The 13,036-nt window shown below is 46.2% G+C and overlaps 2 protein-coding genes across 2 annotated transcripts; both read right to left on the bottom strand.

The window, feature by feature from the left end:
- Positions 1-580: 580 nt before the first annotated feature.
- LOC101953303 (C3a anaphylatoxin chemotactic receptor-like) lies at positions 581-1,444 on the bottom strand. Its single transcript, XM_024113170.2, has one exon. It carries the CDS (start codon positions 1,442-1,444, stop codon positions 581-583), a length of 864 nt encoding a protein of 287 aa, XP_023968938.2.
- A 7,783-nt stretch (positions 1,445-9,227) lies between these two features.
- LOC101953592 (chemerin-like receptor 1) lies at positions 9,228-10,094 on the bottom strand. Its single transcript, XM_005312900.2, has one exon. The coding sequence runs from the start codon at positions 10,092-10,094 to the stop codon at positions 9,228-9,230; it is 867 nt and encodes a 288-aa protein (XP_005312957.2).
- Positions 10,095-13,036: the final 2,942 nt, after the last annotated feature.

The following is a 13,036-nucleotide window of genomic DNA, read 5'->3' as shown; positions in this document are numbered from 1 at the left end:
TTTTTTTAAATAATAGATTCACAGATTCCAAGGCTGGAATGAACCATTGTGATCATCTTCTCTGACCTCCCTGATCACACGGGTCAGAGAACTGCCCCAAAACAATTCCTAGAGCAGAGCTTTTAGACAAACATTTCAGCTTGGTTTAAAATGGTGGGTGATGATCCACCACGACTCTTGGGAAATTGCTCCAATGGTCAGTTACTTTGACCATTAAAAATGTACACCTCATTTCCAGTCTGAATTTGTCCAGGTTCAACTTCTGTTCACTGGATCGTGTTAGACCTTCCTCTGCTAGAGTGAAGAGCCCATTATTAAATATTTGTTCCCCACATAGGTACTTACAGACTGTAATCAAGTCACCCCTTCCCCTTCATTTGTTAAGCTAATTGTGCTCCTTGAATTTCTCACTCTAAGGCAGGCAGGTTTTTTAATCCTGTAATCATTCTCATGTTTCTTCTTTGATTAAGGCCAAAAAATTCACTTGCTAAAAAAGACAATTTGGGGATCAAGAGGAAGTTACCTGTCCAGCGAACAGAATTCTTTTTCCATGCAAATATCAACAATTCCATCTGTTCCCCTATTCATCCGGCTCTGGCCCCAAGTTGTCGGTGGTTTCGAGGTTGCGTGCATGTTGCCGGTACCTCAGAAACTCTTTATCCACGGTGAGGTAGAAGATGGGGTTGAGGCAGCTACTGAAATATGTCAGGACCCAAGCAAAAGCACTTCCTATTTCCAGAAGAGGCAGAGGGTATGTAGCTGATATCAGCAGGAAGGAGAAGACGTGATACGGCAGCCAGCAGAGGAAAAAGGTTGGGATCAAGCCAAGAAGGATCTTGAGTGGCTTGGTGGACTGGATCCGCCTGTTCCTTCTGAGCTTGGCAGCTAGAAAGATGTAGATGGTTGGGATCAAGATCAAGGCTAATGGGATCAGAAACCCGACCAGGAACTGGATCACCACGGAGGTCTTCACCCTCTCTTCATCCAGTTGGAAATTCATGCTGCTGCTGGCAGGCGACAGCAGGGATTCCCAGAGATCACTGTACCGCAAGCTGAACCCAGCAGACAGGGCCCACAGGCCCATAACCATCCTGAAAGCCAGGAGGGGCGTGCGGTGGTTCCGGGCCCACTCAGGGCGTGCCACAAGGATGCAGCGATTGACACTGAGGGCCGTGAGGAGGAAGGCGCTGGCAAACATGTGTAGGGAGGTGACGGTGCTGCTCAGCCGCTTGGCCCAGTCTATGTCCAGCATGAAGGTGGAGGTGAATCTGAGTGGCAAGAAGATGATGAAAGTGACATCGGCCATGGCCTGGTTCAGGAACCACACGGAGCTGGCCGTCCTCTCCATACGGCAGCCGGTGACAAAGAGGATGTAGCCGTTCAACAGCACCCCAGCAGGGATGGCCACGACACACAGCACCAGAGGGATGATTAGGAACACCATTGTCACAGAAGATTCAGTCACCATATCCCTTCCTTCTCCTCAAGGCTCGGTTGGGGCAGTGCAGACGTTGTACTAAGCAAAGGAAGGAAGAGCAATGAAAAGGGCTCCAGGACAGGACAAGGACAGAGAGAGACAGCCGCAGAGTTTATAATCTCCTCAGAGTTCACAAACTCCCAAGATCCTGAACTCAGATATGATCAAATCCTTGTAGACCAATGGCACCAATGGTTTGAAGACCTTAGAAGTATAGAGCCAGAGGGTTAGGAGGGACTGTTAGGGTCATCCAGTCTAACCCCCTGCCAAGATGCAGGATTTGTTGTGTCTATTCTCTGCCCGAACATTTTTTTTGTTTTTACATAATATCATTTGTTTTACTAAACCAAATATTTAAAAATAAAAACATTTGCTTCTTGCTGAAAAGTTTCTTGCTGAAAAGATTTCTAGGTAAGGGGAGGTGGACAGTGGGGAGTCGGGTGTCCTGGATGCAGAGACAGAGATATGACAGACACCTTCACTCCCCGAAGCCATACTGAAATTCCCAAATCATCTTCTTGCTGTTTGTTTCCTAAAGGAGCTTGTTATTTGTTCTTAAAATTAAAAAGTAATCAATTATTGTTTCCTCCCCCCTCTTTTTTTTCCAAATAATAGAATTTTGAAAGTGATTCTCCCCCCGTCCCCAGACCGTTCTTTTTGAACTGTAGTTTTTGTGTCGTTTAGGCCAGTGGAGCAGACAAAATCCCCACCGACAGAACCCTGCTATGGAAACAAGGACGACAACAAAAAAGCCACCTGGTTAAAAAAAAGAGGAAGAAGAGACCTGTAACAAGTCAAAAGATTTTTTTCTTTAAAGGAAGGATATTGCAAGAGACTATTTTAGTGGACAGATGTGGAGTCAGGACTCCTGGGTTGCATCCCAGACTCTGCCACAGAACTGCTTGGGTAGATTGGACAAGTCACATCATGGCCCCGTCACTCAGTTTCTCCCTGTGGCTCTGTGCATGGCCTGGTGTGAACTTAGTCGGGGTCTGTGCAGCACCCAGCGTGATGGGGCCCCTGACCTCTGACAACAGAACGCACATATAATTTCAACCAGCTCTATCCAGAGCAGATGAGGGGAGGGGATGGGGGGAGATCAAGGGGGCAGAGGTGGGGGTTGAGAATGAGATCCAAGGGGGCAGCTGGAGGGTTTACCTCATTTCCTTACCCGTGTCTTGGGGGACGCAGCGTCTGAGAGTCGACCCCCGTCCCAGGTCCCCAATGCGATGACTGCAGCTTGCCCAGACTGGCTCAGCCCGGAGCAGGGAGCTGTTCATGTAGGGGTATATCGGAGGGGGGAACAATGGGGGGAGATCACAGGATGTGGCTGGGTCTGATCACGTCTGCAGATGTCATACGAATCACAAGCTCCCACCACTACTCTGTGGGGGCCCAGCAAGGTGTCTGTATTCAATTGTCCACATCCAGGGGCAGGCGGGTGGGGTCCCCATCAGAGAGCAGGGACTGAGAAACCCACGTCTAGCTGACTCCAAAAACTGGGACTCTGCCGAAATCAGTACGAACTAAAATTTCATACAGTCACTTGTTTATACTCCTCTAAATACTGTCCACTGAAATGTAAGTACAATATTCATATTCCAGTCGACTTATTTTATAATTATATGGTGAAATTAGATACTCAGCAGTTTGTCAGTCCTAGTGTGCTGTGACACGTGTATTTTCATGGCTGATTTTGAAAACAAGGAGGTTTTAAATGAGGTGAAACTTGGGGGTACACAAGACAAATCAGAATCCTGAAAGGGGTACAGTAGTCTGGAAAGGTTGAAAGCCACTGGTCTATAGGGTCTTTTCCCACTGAAATGTGACCACCTCTGGGGTGGGGCATGGGGGCTGTTTAGACAGGTGACAGGGAGGAATAGGGGGGCTGCTGTGGGGAGTGGGATGGGGTCAGGGTTGCTGGAAACATTTGTACAGTGTGGGTGCTGAGAGCCACTGAATCAAACTGTAAATCCTGTAAATGGAAACCACTTCAATCCAGGGGGTCCAGTACCTATGGGGGAGCTGGGAGAGATCTGGGGAGGTGGCTATGGGGAGCTGGGGGGGGCAGGAGGGATCAGAGGAGACTGCAATGGGGAGCGGGGACAGATCTGGGGGGCTGCTGTGCAGGCAGGGAAGAACCTGGGGTACGGGGTGGGAGGCAGAGACAGATCTGGGGGGGGGACATTGTGGATTTCAGCTGGAAGGTTTAATCTCACTTTCTCACCTATGTCATGGGGGAATCAGACACGGCATCTCAGAATTGATTCCTGCAACACACACACCCCACCTGCAGCTCCCTGCCCCCCATGATGCTGTCTGGGGGCAGGAAGCTGACCTCTTGTGGTGGGGAGCAGCGGGGTGGCTCAGCGGGGGTGGGAGATGCTCACAAAGCTGGGTCTGCAAAGCCTCCCAGGCGGCCAACTCCGTGCAAGCCTCCAACAGCTCGGCTCAGCTCTGGGGCCTCTCGTGATGAAGGGTCTTGGCTCCCATCTGCAGAGACGGTCGCCCACATCCGGGGCAGCCACAGCCCCAGAGCAGGGGCTGAGCTGCAGGTGGATTGTTGCAAAAATTCAGCCTCTTCACACCTGGAGACACGCCAGACCCAGCTTGGGCCCCTGAAGTGCCGCTGGGTCAGGAGTGATTCGTGGGTGGGCCCTGCCTCCCTTCACCCCTCGAACATCCTGGAGAGACCTTGTCAGGTTGATCATGAATCTCTCACTTTGTTGGCTGTGAGCCACACGACATTGTGTCTGTTCCATGACTGGCTGGTGGATTGGTTGGACTCTGGAGAACGTCCAGCGACGTAGCGAAGGGAGAAAGCTGCATTAATTTTGGCCGGGAATATGAGGATTCATTGCGAGATTGGTATTAAAAGCCACTGTGATGGGGTTTCCAGCATGCAAGGTGGACTGTGGGACCACAGAGCCCTCTGTCCAACCAACCTGAGGTATCCCTCTCACACTGTGATGCTGTGTCAAGCTACAAACCTCTGGCAGGCCCTGCACTTACACAGCCATCCCCAGGCAGGGACACACCCAGCTGAGTTCCATGAAGGACCTCCCAGCCACTCATAAAGCATCAATAGGGAGGCTCCAGTCAATTCCCCCCAGTTCCCTGGCTTTGCAGCCCAGAATTGTTCCATCCCATACTGGTCAGAAGCCTGACCAGTGTAAGTTCATTACCCAGTCGGCGCCTGCTCCAATGTGGAAAGGACACGCATCAGCTTATGTAACTGAGCTGAGATTTCCCAGCACTTCAACCAAACACACAGTTTTAGGTAGAATATAAAACATGTTTATTAACTACAGACAGATGGATTTTAAGTGATTATAAGCAGTGAGCGTAGAGATCAAAGTTGGTTACCTAAGAAATAAAAGTAAAGGCACAGTCTGGGTTAAATAAACTAGACAGGATTTGAATCAGTGTCTCAACCTGACAGATGGTACAAGCATGTGACAAATCCTCAATACATAGGATGGGCTTGTCTTCCAGCCCGATACCAAACTTCCCCAGGTCAAAGTCTTTGTCCTCCAGACATGTTTCCAGGCCCTGAGTTGTGCGGGGAGTGAGGGTAAGCGGTGATGTCACTGCCCCTTTTCTGTAGTTTCTTCCAGTTCGCAGGAAATATATTTTGTTATGATGTGTCAAACAGTCTCCATTGTCTACGTGTTTTCTCTGAGAAATCTCCATTTTATACGGATCCTGAGAGAGTGGATTCTTGGGTGGGTGCTGATTAACACTGATTAACGCTGTCTGTCCCCCCCGTCCATTGTGGTACCTGAAAGGCTGGTTGTGGGTGTACCCAACATCACAACTTATTTCAGTAACACACGCATAGCAAAACTTCATAACTCTACATACAATGACAGTACATAAAATTCAACACAATATTAATAATCAACAGATCAAGAATTTTTAATGATACCTTACAAGGCAGACTTTGTTCATATTTATATGACAGTGGTGAATATGGGGGTTCCAGGGTGCTGTTTTGAGGTACAGAGTAACACAGCCACACATTTTATTTAACGTCCCCAATATTTTAAACACCACCTCACTTCTTTGGCTTCCAAAACAGTGCTGGATATTTCAGGTTTTCTGAAACTTTTAACAGAGTTTTGTATTGTCTCCGACTCTTACAATTTGGTTGTTTCATTCGCCATGCCATGCTCCTCACTTTCCTCCAAGCCCCCAGATCCTGGAATCATATGATTAGGTGGGAATTTCAGCTTTCTTTTCTGTTTTATTTTATTTCTAGCAGGTTTCTGGCCTCCGTTTTTGCAGAGAAAACTTGAAATTGCCCCAAAAAATCAGTAGGCAAAAAAGATGAACCTAATCATCTTTCTGTTCAAAATAATCTCATGATATTTTATGAGGCAGCTCATGAGGTTTGACAGCATGGATTTGGCAATGAAGTTATAGGACTAGATTTTTAAAGTTGGCTAAGGGAATTAGGTGCCAAATTCCCATTGAAAGTCAATAGGAGTTAAGCACCTAACTCACATAGGTGCTTTTGAATATCTCATCCATAGAAGCCTAAATCAATTCAATTACATCACGTAATGGCAGACAGCTAAAAAAGTGACCATTTTTAAAGTGATTCTATACAAATGTTAGAAGTCTAAATAATAAGATGGGTGAATTAGAGTGCCCTGTACTAAATGAGGAGATTGACATAATAGGCATCACAGAAACTTGGTGGAATGAGGATAATCAATGGGACACAGTAATAGCAACATACAATATATATCAGAAGCACAGACCAGATCGTGCTGGTGGGGGAGTGACACTATATGCAAAAGAAGCGTAGAGTCAAATGAGTTAAAAATCTGAAATAACCCAAACTGTAACAGAGAATCTCAATGCATAGTAATTCCATGCTTGAATAATAAGAATATAGCAGTAGGGATACACTACCGACAACGTGACCAGGATGGTGATCATGACTGTGAAATGTTCTGGGAAATTAGAGGCTATTAAAATAAAAACAACTCAATAATAATGAGGGATTTCAACTATCCCCATATTGACTAGGTACATGTCACCTCAGGATCAGATGCAGAGATAAAGTTTCTTGACACCTTAAATGACTGGTCTTGGAGCAGCTGGTCCTGGACCCTACAAGAGGTGAGGCAATTCTTGATTTAGTGCTAAGGACACCACGGGATCTGGTCCAAGGTGTGAATATAACTGAACGGCTTGGTAATAGTGACCATAATATAATTAAATTTAACATCCCTGTGGCAGGGAAAACACCACAGCAGCCCACCATGGTACCATTTAATTTCAGAAAGGGGATCAACACAAACATGAGAAAGTCAGATAAACAGAAATTAAAAGGTACAGTGCCAAACGTGAAATCCCTGCAAGCTACATGGAAACTTTTTAATGACACCATAATACAAGCTCAAATGTATACCCCAAATTAAAAAAAAAACATAGTAAGAGAACCAAACAAGTGCCACCCTAGGTATACAACTAAGTAATGAAGCTTTGAGAGGCAAAAAGGCATCCTTTAAAAACTGGAAGTTATTGAAGAAAATGGAAAGGAGCATAAACTCTGGCAACTGAAAATATAATTAGGAAAGAAAAAAAGAATTTGAAGAACAACTAGCCAAACACTGAAAAAGTAATACCAAAAAAATATTTAAGTACATCAGAAGCAGGAAGCCTGCTAAAACAAGTGGGGCCAGTGGATGTGTGAGGTGTTAAAAACAACAAGAAGTCCGGTGGCACTTAAAGACTAAGTGAGGGTTTTTTTACCCACAAAAGCTTATGCCCAAATAAGTCTTTAAGGTGCCACCAGACTTCTTGTTGTTTTTGTGGATACAGACTAACACAGCTACCCCCTGATACGAGATGTTAAAGGAGCACTCAAGGAATATAAGGCCATTGCAGAGAAAACAAATGAATTATTTGCATCAGTTTTCATGGCTGAGCATGTGAGGGACATTCCCAGAGCTGAGCCATTCTTTTTAGGTGAAAAACCTGAGGAACTGTCCCAGATTGGGGTGTCATTAGAGGAGGTTATGGAACAAATTGATAAACTAAACAGTAATAAGTCACCAGGACCATATGGGAGTTACCCAAGAGTTCTGAAGGACAGTAAGCCTGACTTCAGTACCGGGCAAACTGTTTGAAACTATAGTAAAGAACAAAATTGTCAGACACATAGATGAATGTGATTGGTTCAGGAAGAGTGAAAATGTTTTTTGTAGAGAGAAATCATGCCTCACTAAGCTACTAGAATTCTTTGAGTGGGGACAACAAGCACGTGGACAACGGTGATCTAGAGGATATAGTGTACTTAGATTTTCAGCAAGTCTTTGACAAGGTTCCTCACCAAAGGCTCTTAAGCAAAGTAAGCTGCTGTGAGATAAGGGGGATCGGTAACTGGTTAAATGATAGGAAACAAAGGGTAGGAATAAATGGTCAGATTACAGAATGGAGACAGGTAAATAGCAGTGTCCCCAGGGGTCAGTACTGGGACCAGTGCTGATCAACATATTCATAAATAATCTGGAAAAAGGAGTAAACAGTGGGGTGGCAAAATTTTCAGATGATACAAAACTACACAAGATAGTTAAGTCCAAAGCTGACTGCGAAGAGTTAAAGGGACCTCATAAATCTGGGTGACTGGGCAATAAAATGGCAGATGAAATTTAATGTTGATAAATGCAAAGTAATGCACATTGGAAACCATAATCCCGACTATACATATTAAATGACGGGGTCTAAATTAGCTGTTACCACTCAAGAGAGAGATCTAGGAGTAATTGTGGATAGTTCTCTGAAAACATCCACTCAATGTGCAGCGGCAGTCAAAAAAGCGAACAGAATGTTGGGAATCATTAAGAAAGGGATAGATAATAAAACTGAAAATATCATATTGTCTCTATATAAATCCATCTCAAAAAAGATATATTGGAATTGGAAAAGGTACAGAAAAGGGCTAGAAAAATGATTAGGGGTATGGAACAGATTGCATATGAGGAAAGATTAATAAGATTGGGACTTTTAAACTTGGAAAAGAGACGACTAAGAGGGGATATGATTGAGCTCTATAAAATCCTGACTGGTGTGGAGAAAGTAAATAGGAAAGTGTTATTTACTCCTTCCCATAACGCAAGAACAAGGGGTCAACAAATGAAATTAATAGTCACCAGGTTTAAAACAAACAAAAGGAAGTATTTCTTCACACAACGCACATTCAACACGTGGAACTCTGCCAAAGGATGTTGTGAAGACCAAGACTGTAACAGGGTTATGTTATGTTCTGATTCACACAGTGAGGTTCCTATGGGCCTAAACACTTTTAAATTTAGGACTTAGATATTTTTGAAAATGTTACCCTTTGTTTCATAGACCCATTGATCTTCAAGAAACACCACATTTCTAATCTGAATTTGTCTAGATTCAACTTCTGTTCACTCGATCATGTTACACCTTCCACTGCCAGACTGAAGAGCCAGTTATTAAATATTTTTCCCAAACATAGGTACTTACAGACTGATCAAGTCACACCTTCACCTTCTCTTTATTAAGATAAATAGATTGAGCTCCTTGTTTCTCTCACCCAAAGGCAGATTTTCTAATCCTGTAATCATTCTCATGGCTCTTCTTTGAGTAAGGCAAAAAAAAAAAAATTCAGTTGCTAAACAGGAGAATTTTGGGGTCAAGAGAAAGTTACAGGTCCCAGCCAACAGAATTTTTTCTCCATGCAAATATCGACAATTCATCCATTCCCCTATTCAGCCGGCTCTGGCCCTGAGTTGTCGGTGGTTTGGGGGTTGCGTACACATTGCCGGTACCTCAGAAATTCTTCCTCCATGGTGAGGTAGAAGATGGGGTTGAGGCAGCTGCTGAAATATGTCAGGACACAAGCAAAAGTGCTTCCTGTGTTCAGAAGAGTCTGAGGGTACGTAGCTGAGATCTGCAGGAAGGAAAAAACGTGATACGGCAGCCAACAGAGGAAAAAGGTCGGGATCAAGCCAAGAAGGATCTTGAGCGGCTTGGTGGACTGGATCCTGTTCCTTCTCAGCTTGGCAGCGAGAATGATGTAGAAGGTTGGGATCAAGATCAAGACTAGTGGGATCAGAAACCCAACAAGGAACTGGATGGCAACGGCAGCCTTCACTTTCCCGTCATCCAGTTGGAAGTTCATTCTGATGCTGGAAGGTGAGTACACGTATTCCCAGAGATCACCATGCCGCAAGCTGAAACCAGCAGACAGGGCCCACATGCCTATAACCATCTTGAATGTCAGGCGGGGCGTGCGGTGGTTCCTGGCCCACTCAGGGCATGCCACTAGGATGCAGTGATCAACACTGAGGGTCATGAGGAGGAAGGCGCTGAAGAACATGTGGAAGGAGGTGAAGGTGTTGCTCATCTCATTGGCTGAGTCTGGGATGAAGTCCGGGATGAAGTTGGAGGTAAATCTGAGGGGCAGGAAGATGATGAACATTAAATCGGCCACGGCCCGGCTCCAGAACCACATGGTCCTGGCCGTCCTCTCCACACGGAAGCTGGCAACGAAGAAGACGTAGCTATTCAATGGCACCCCGGCGAGGAAGGCCACACCACACAGCACCAGGAAGACAATTAGAAACACCATTCTTGGAAGAGTTGCAGTCACAATATCTCCTCCTTTGCATCAGGGCTTGGCGGGGACAGTGAAGATGTTGGACTGAGAAATGGAAGGAAAAGCAATGAAAATGGCTCCAGGAGAGGATGACAGAGAGAGACAGCCACAGAGTTTATAATCTCCTTAGAGTTTATAAACTCCCCAGATCCTGAGCTGAACGCAAACAGGATCAAATCCTTGTAGGTCAATGGTACCAATGGTTTGAAGACCTTAGAAGCATAGAGCCAGTGGGTTAGAAGGTGACTGCAAGGGTCATCTCATCTAACCCTCTTCCAAGATGCAGGACTTGTGTCTATTCTCTGCCCAAACATTTTTGTTTTTACATAACCCCCACATATGCTTCTTACTGAAAAGTTGGATTTAAGGGCAAGGGGAGGTGGGCAATGAGGGGGGCAGTCCAGGACAGAGATAGGACAGACACCCGCACACACCCGCCACCCTCCACAGCCTCACCAAAATTCCCAAATAATCTTCTTGCTGTTAGTATCCCAAAGGATCTGGTTATTCCCGTCTTGGTTAAAAAGTTAATGAATAAGCACTTCCCCATTTTTTTTTTTTTTTGGAATAAAGGAATTTTTGAAAGGGAGTCTTCCTCAGCCCCCCTTCATTTTGAAGTGGAGTTTTTGTGTGGTTTGGGACATGTCAGGGGGTGAATTAGTGGAGCAGGCAAAATCCCCACCAAAAGACACCCCCCCGTGAAAACCTCCAGTGATGGAGAGAAACTCCCCAGGAGGAGAAAAGTAAGATTGAAACAAGACGACAACAAAAAAGCTGGCCAAACACCAGAGGAAGAAGAGACCGGTAATCAGCTAAAAAACTTTTTTTTTAAAGGAAGGATATTGCAAGGGTCTATTGTAATGGTTAGATGGGGAATTCCATCCCAGACTTTCTCACTGAACTGCTTGGGGAGCTTGGACGAGTCACGTCACAGCCCCATGCCTCAGTTTTCTCTCCAAACATTTGTCTGTTTAGAGTGTGAGCATTCTGGGAGCAGGCCTCTTTCTCCCTCTGGGTCTGTGCAGCGCCTGGCACGATGGGGCCTCCAAGCTTCGTCAGTGTCTATGCACCACCCTGTGTGACGGGAGCCCCTGACCTCTGACAACAGGACCCACAAATAATTTCAACCCGTTCTAACTGAAGTGGATGAGGGGAGGGGAGGGGATGGGGGCAGCTGGAAGGGGGGAGATCCAGGGGGCATTGGTGTGGGCGGCAGGACTGAATGAGATCCAGTGGGGGCAGATGGGGTTTATCTCATTTCCTTACCCGTGTCTTGGGGGGGACACAGCTTCTCAGAGTCGACCCCTGTCCAAGGTCCCCAACGTGATGCCTGCAGCTCTCCCAGACTGGCTCAGCCTGAAGGAGGAAACTGTTCATGTGGGGCGGGGAGAACAATGAGTGGAGATCACAGGATGTGGCTCGGTCCGAATACTTCTACAAAGCCTGGAAGGCCTCCAGAACCCACAGCTACTTGCAGATGTTATGCGAACCACAAGCTCCTGTTAGAATATAGATATTCAGGCCTGCCTGTAAAGGCCTATACTTTAAGAACTTAGTTGTCTTTTTATCACTTAGCTAGTTATAGGGGTATAAAAACAAAGAATGAAAATCCCAGTCTGCCTGTGGCTGGGCCTTCTCTCACCAGGATAGTCTGAGCCTTGTTCTTAGGCTAAGCAGCAGAGGCAGCCGTAAGCTGGGAAGTGAACGGTCACATCCCAAACCAGCCACACTGAAATAAGGGGCTATTGGGCTGTTAGGAAGACAGTCCTGTCCTGATAGTGCCCATCACCACCAGATAAAGAAACACATCTTAAGATGGATAAAGAAAACTTAGTTTGATAACGTTCTGTCTGGCAAGAAATCACTGATCAATGGTTGCGGTTGTGAAACCCTCATTTCTGTATGGTTTTTTTATCTGTATGCCCCCCACTTTTCTATTCTTAATCTGTCTGGTTCTCTAATTGTTTCTGTCTGCTGTATAATTAATGTTGCTAGGTGTAAGTTATTGAGGTTAGTGGGATAGAATTGGTTAGAGAATTAGAGAATTGGTTACAGTATGTTAGGATTGGTTAGTTAAATTTCAGTAAAATAACTGGTTAAGGTGTAGCTGAGAATATTACTATAGAAACTGGGGTCAAACAGGAAGTGGGGGAAGGGAAATTGGAATCATGCTTGCTGGACATTAACCCCAATGAACATTGCATTCTCTGCACTACGGACTGCTGGTCTTTTGCTGCTTGCTGTCTGCTTGACAAGAACCAGGGAAGTGGGAGGGTGGAGGGAACACCCTCTAACAGCTCCCCTCTCCCTGCTGGGCCCTAGCAAGGTGTCTGCATTCTGCTGTCCACTTCCGTGGGTAGCCGGGCAGGGCCCCATCTGAGTCCAGCTGACTCCACCGTGCGAGGTCCCAGGAGCAGAGACACCAGCTGGGACTCTGCCTTCAAGCCGCTCCTGGCTGGGGAAAGTGAACAGAGCTCCTCTGGGAGTCGGATGTATGAGATTCTCAGCCCTGCCTTTGCTGGAGGGAACCCGCCCCTCGGCCCGGGCCGTGTCACAGGCCAGCGAATGCTAAGGAAACCCTCGCTCTGTGCTAGAGACCACACAAACCACAGCCAGGCCTGCAACCTGCCTTCTGGTTTCGTCATTTGCCTGGAAGCCTCAGGCCTGGAGGCACTTTTCTCAATTAGGAGCAGGGAGGTGATTGTCACTCTGGATCCAGCCCTGGAGCAACCGCCGCTGGGATCCTGTGTCCGGTTCTGGTGCCCACGCTTCAAGAAGGGTGTTGAGCAACTGGAGAGGGGTCAGAGACGAGACACGAGAAGGATTATTCGACATTGGTGAGGCCTCATCTGGAATACTGTGTCCAGTTTTGGGCCCCACACTACAAGAAGGATGTGGAAAAATTGGAAAGAGTC

This window comes from Chrysemys picta, chromosome 20, assembly GCF_011386835.1.
Source record: "Chrysemys picta bellii isolate R12L10 chromosome 20, ASM1138683v2, whole genome shotgun sequence".
NCBI lineage: Eukaryota > Metazoa > Chordata > Testudines > Emydidae > Chrysemys > Chrysemys picta.
This window is presented reverse-complemented; position numbering and strand designations above follow the sequence as displayed.

Bases quoted from the DNA above. Each gene is read 5' to 3' on its own strand.
- LOC101953303 (XM_024113170.2), bottom strand. From the start codon at position 1,444: ATGGTGTTCCTAATCATCCCTCTGGTGCTGTGTGTCGTGGCCATCCCT.
- LOC101953592 (XM_005312900.2), bottom strand. From the start codon at position 10,094: ATGGTGTTTCTAATTGTCTTCCTGGTGCTGTGTGGTGTGGCCTTCCTC.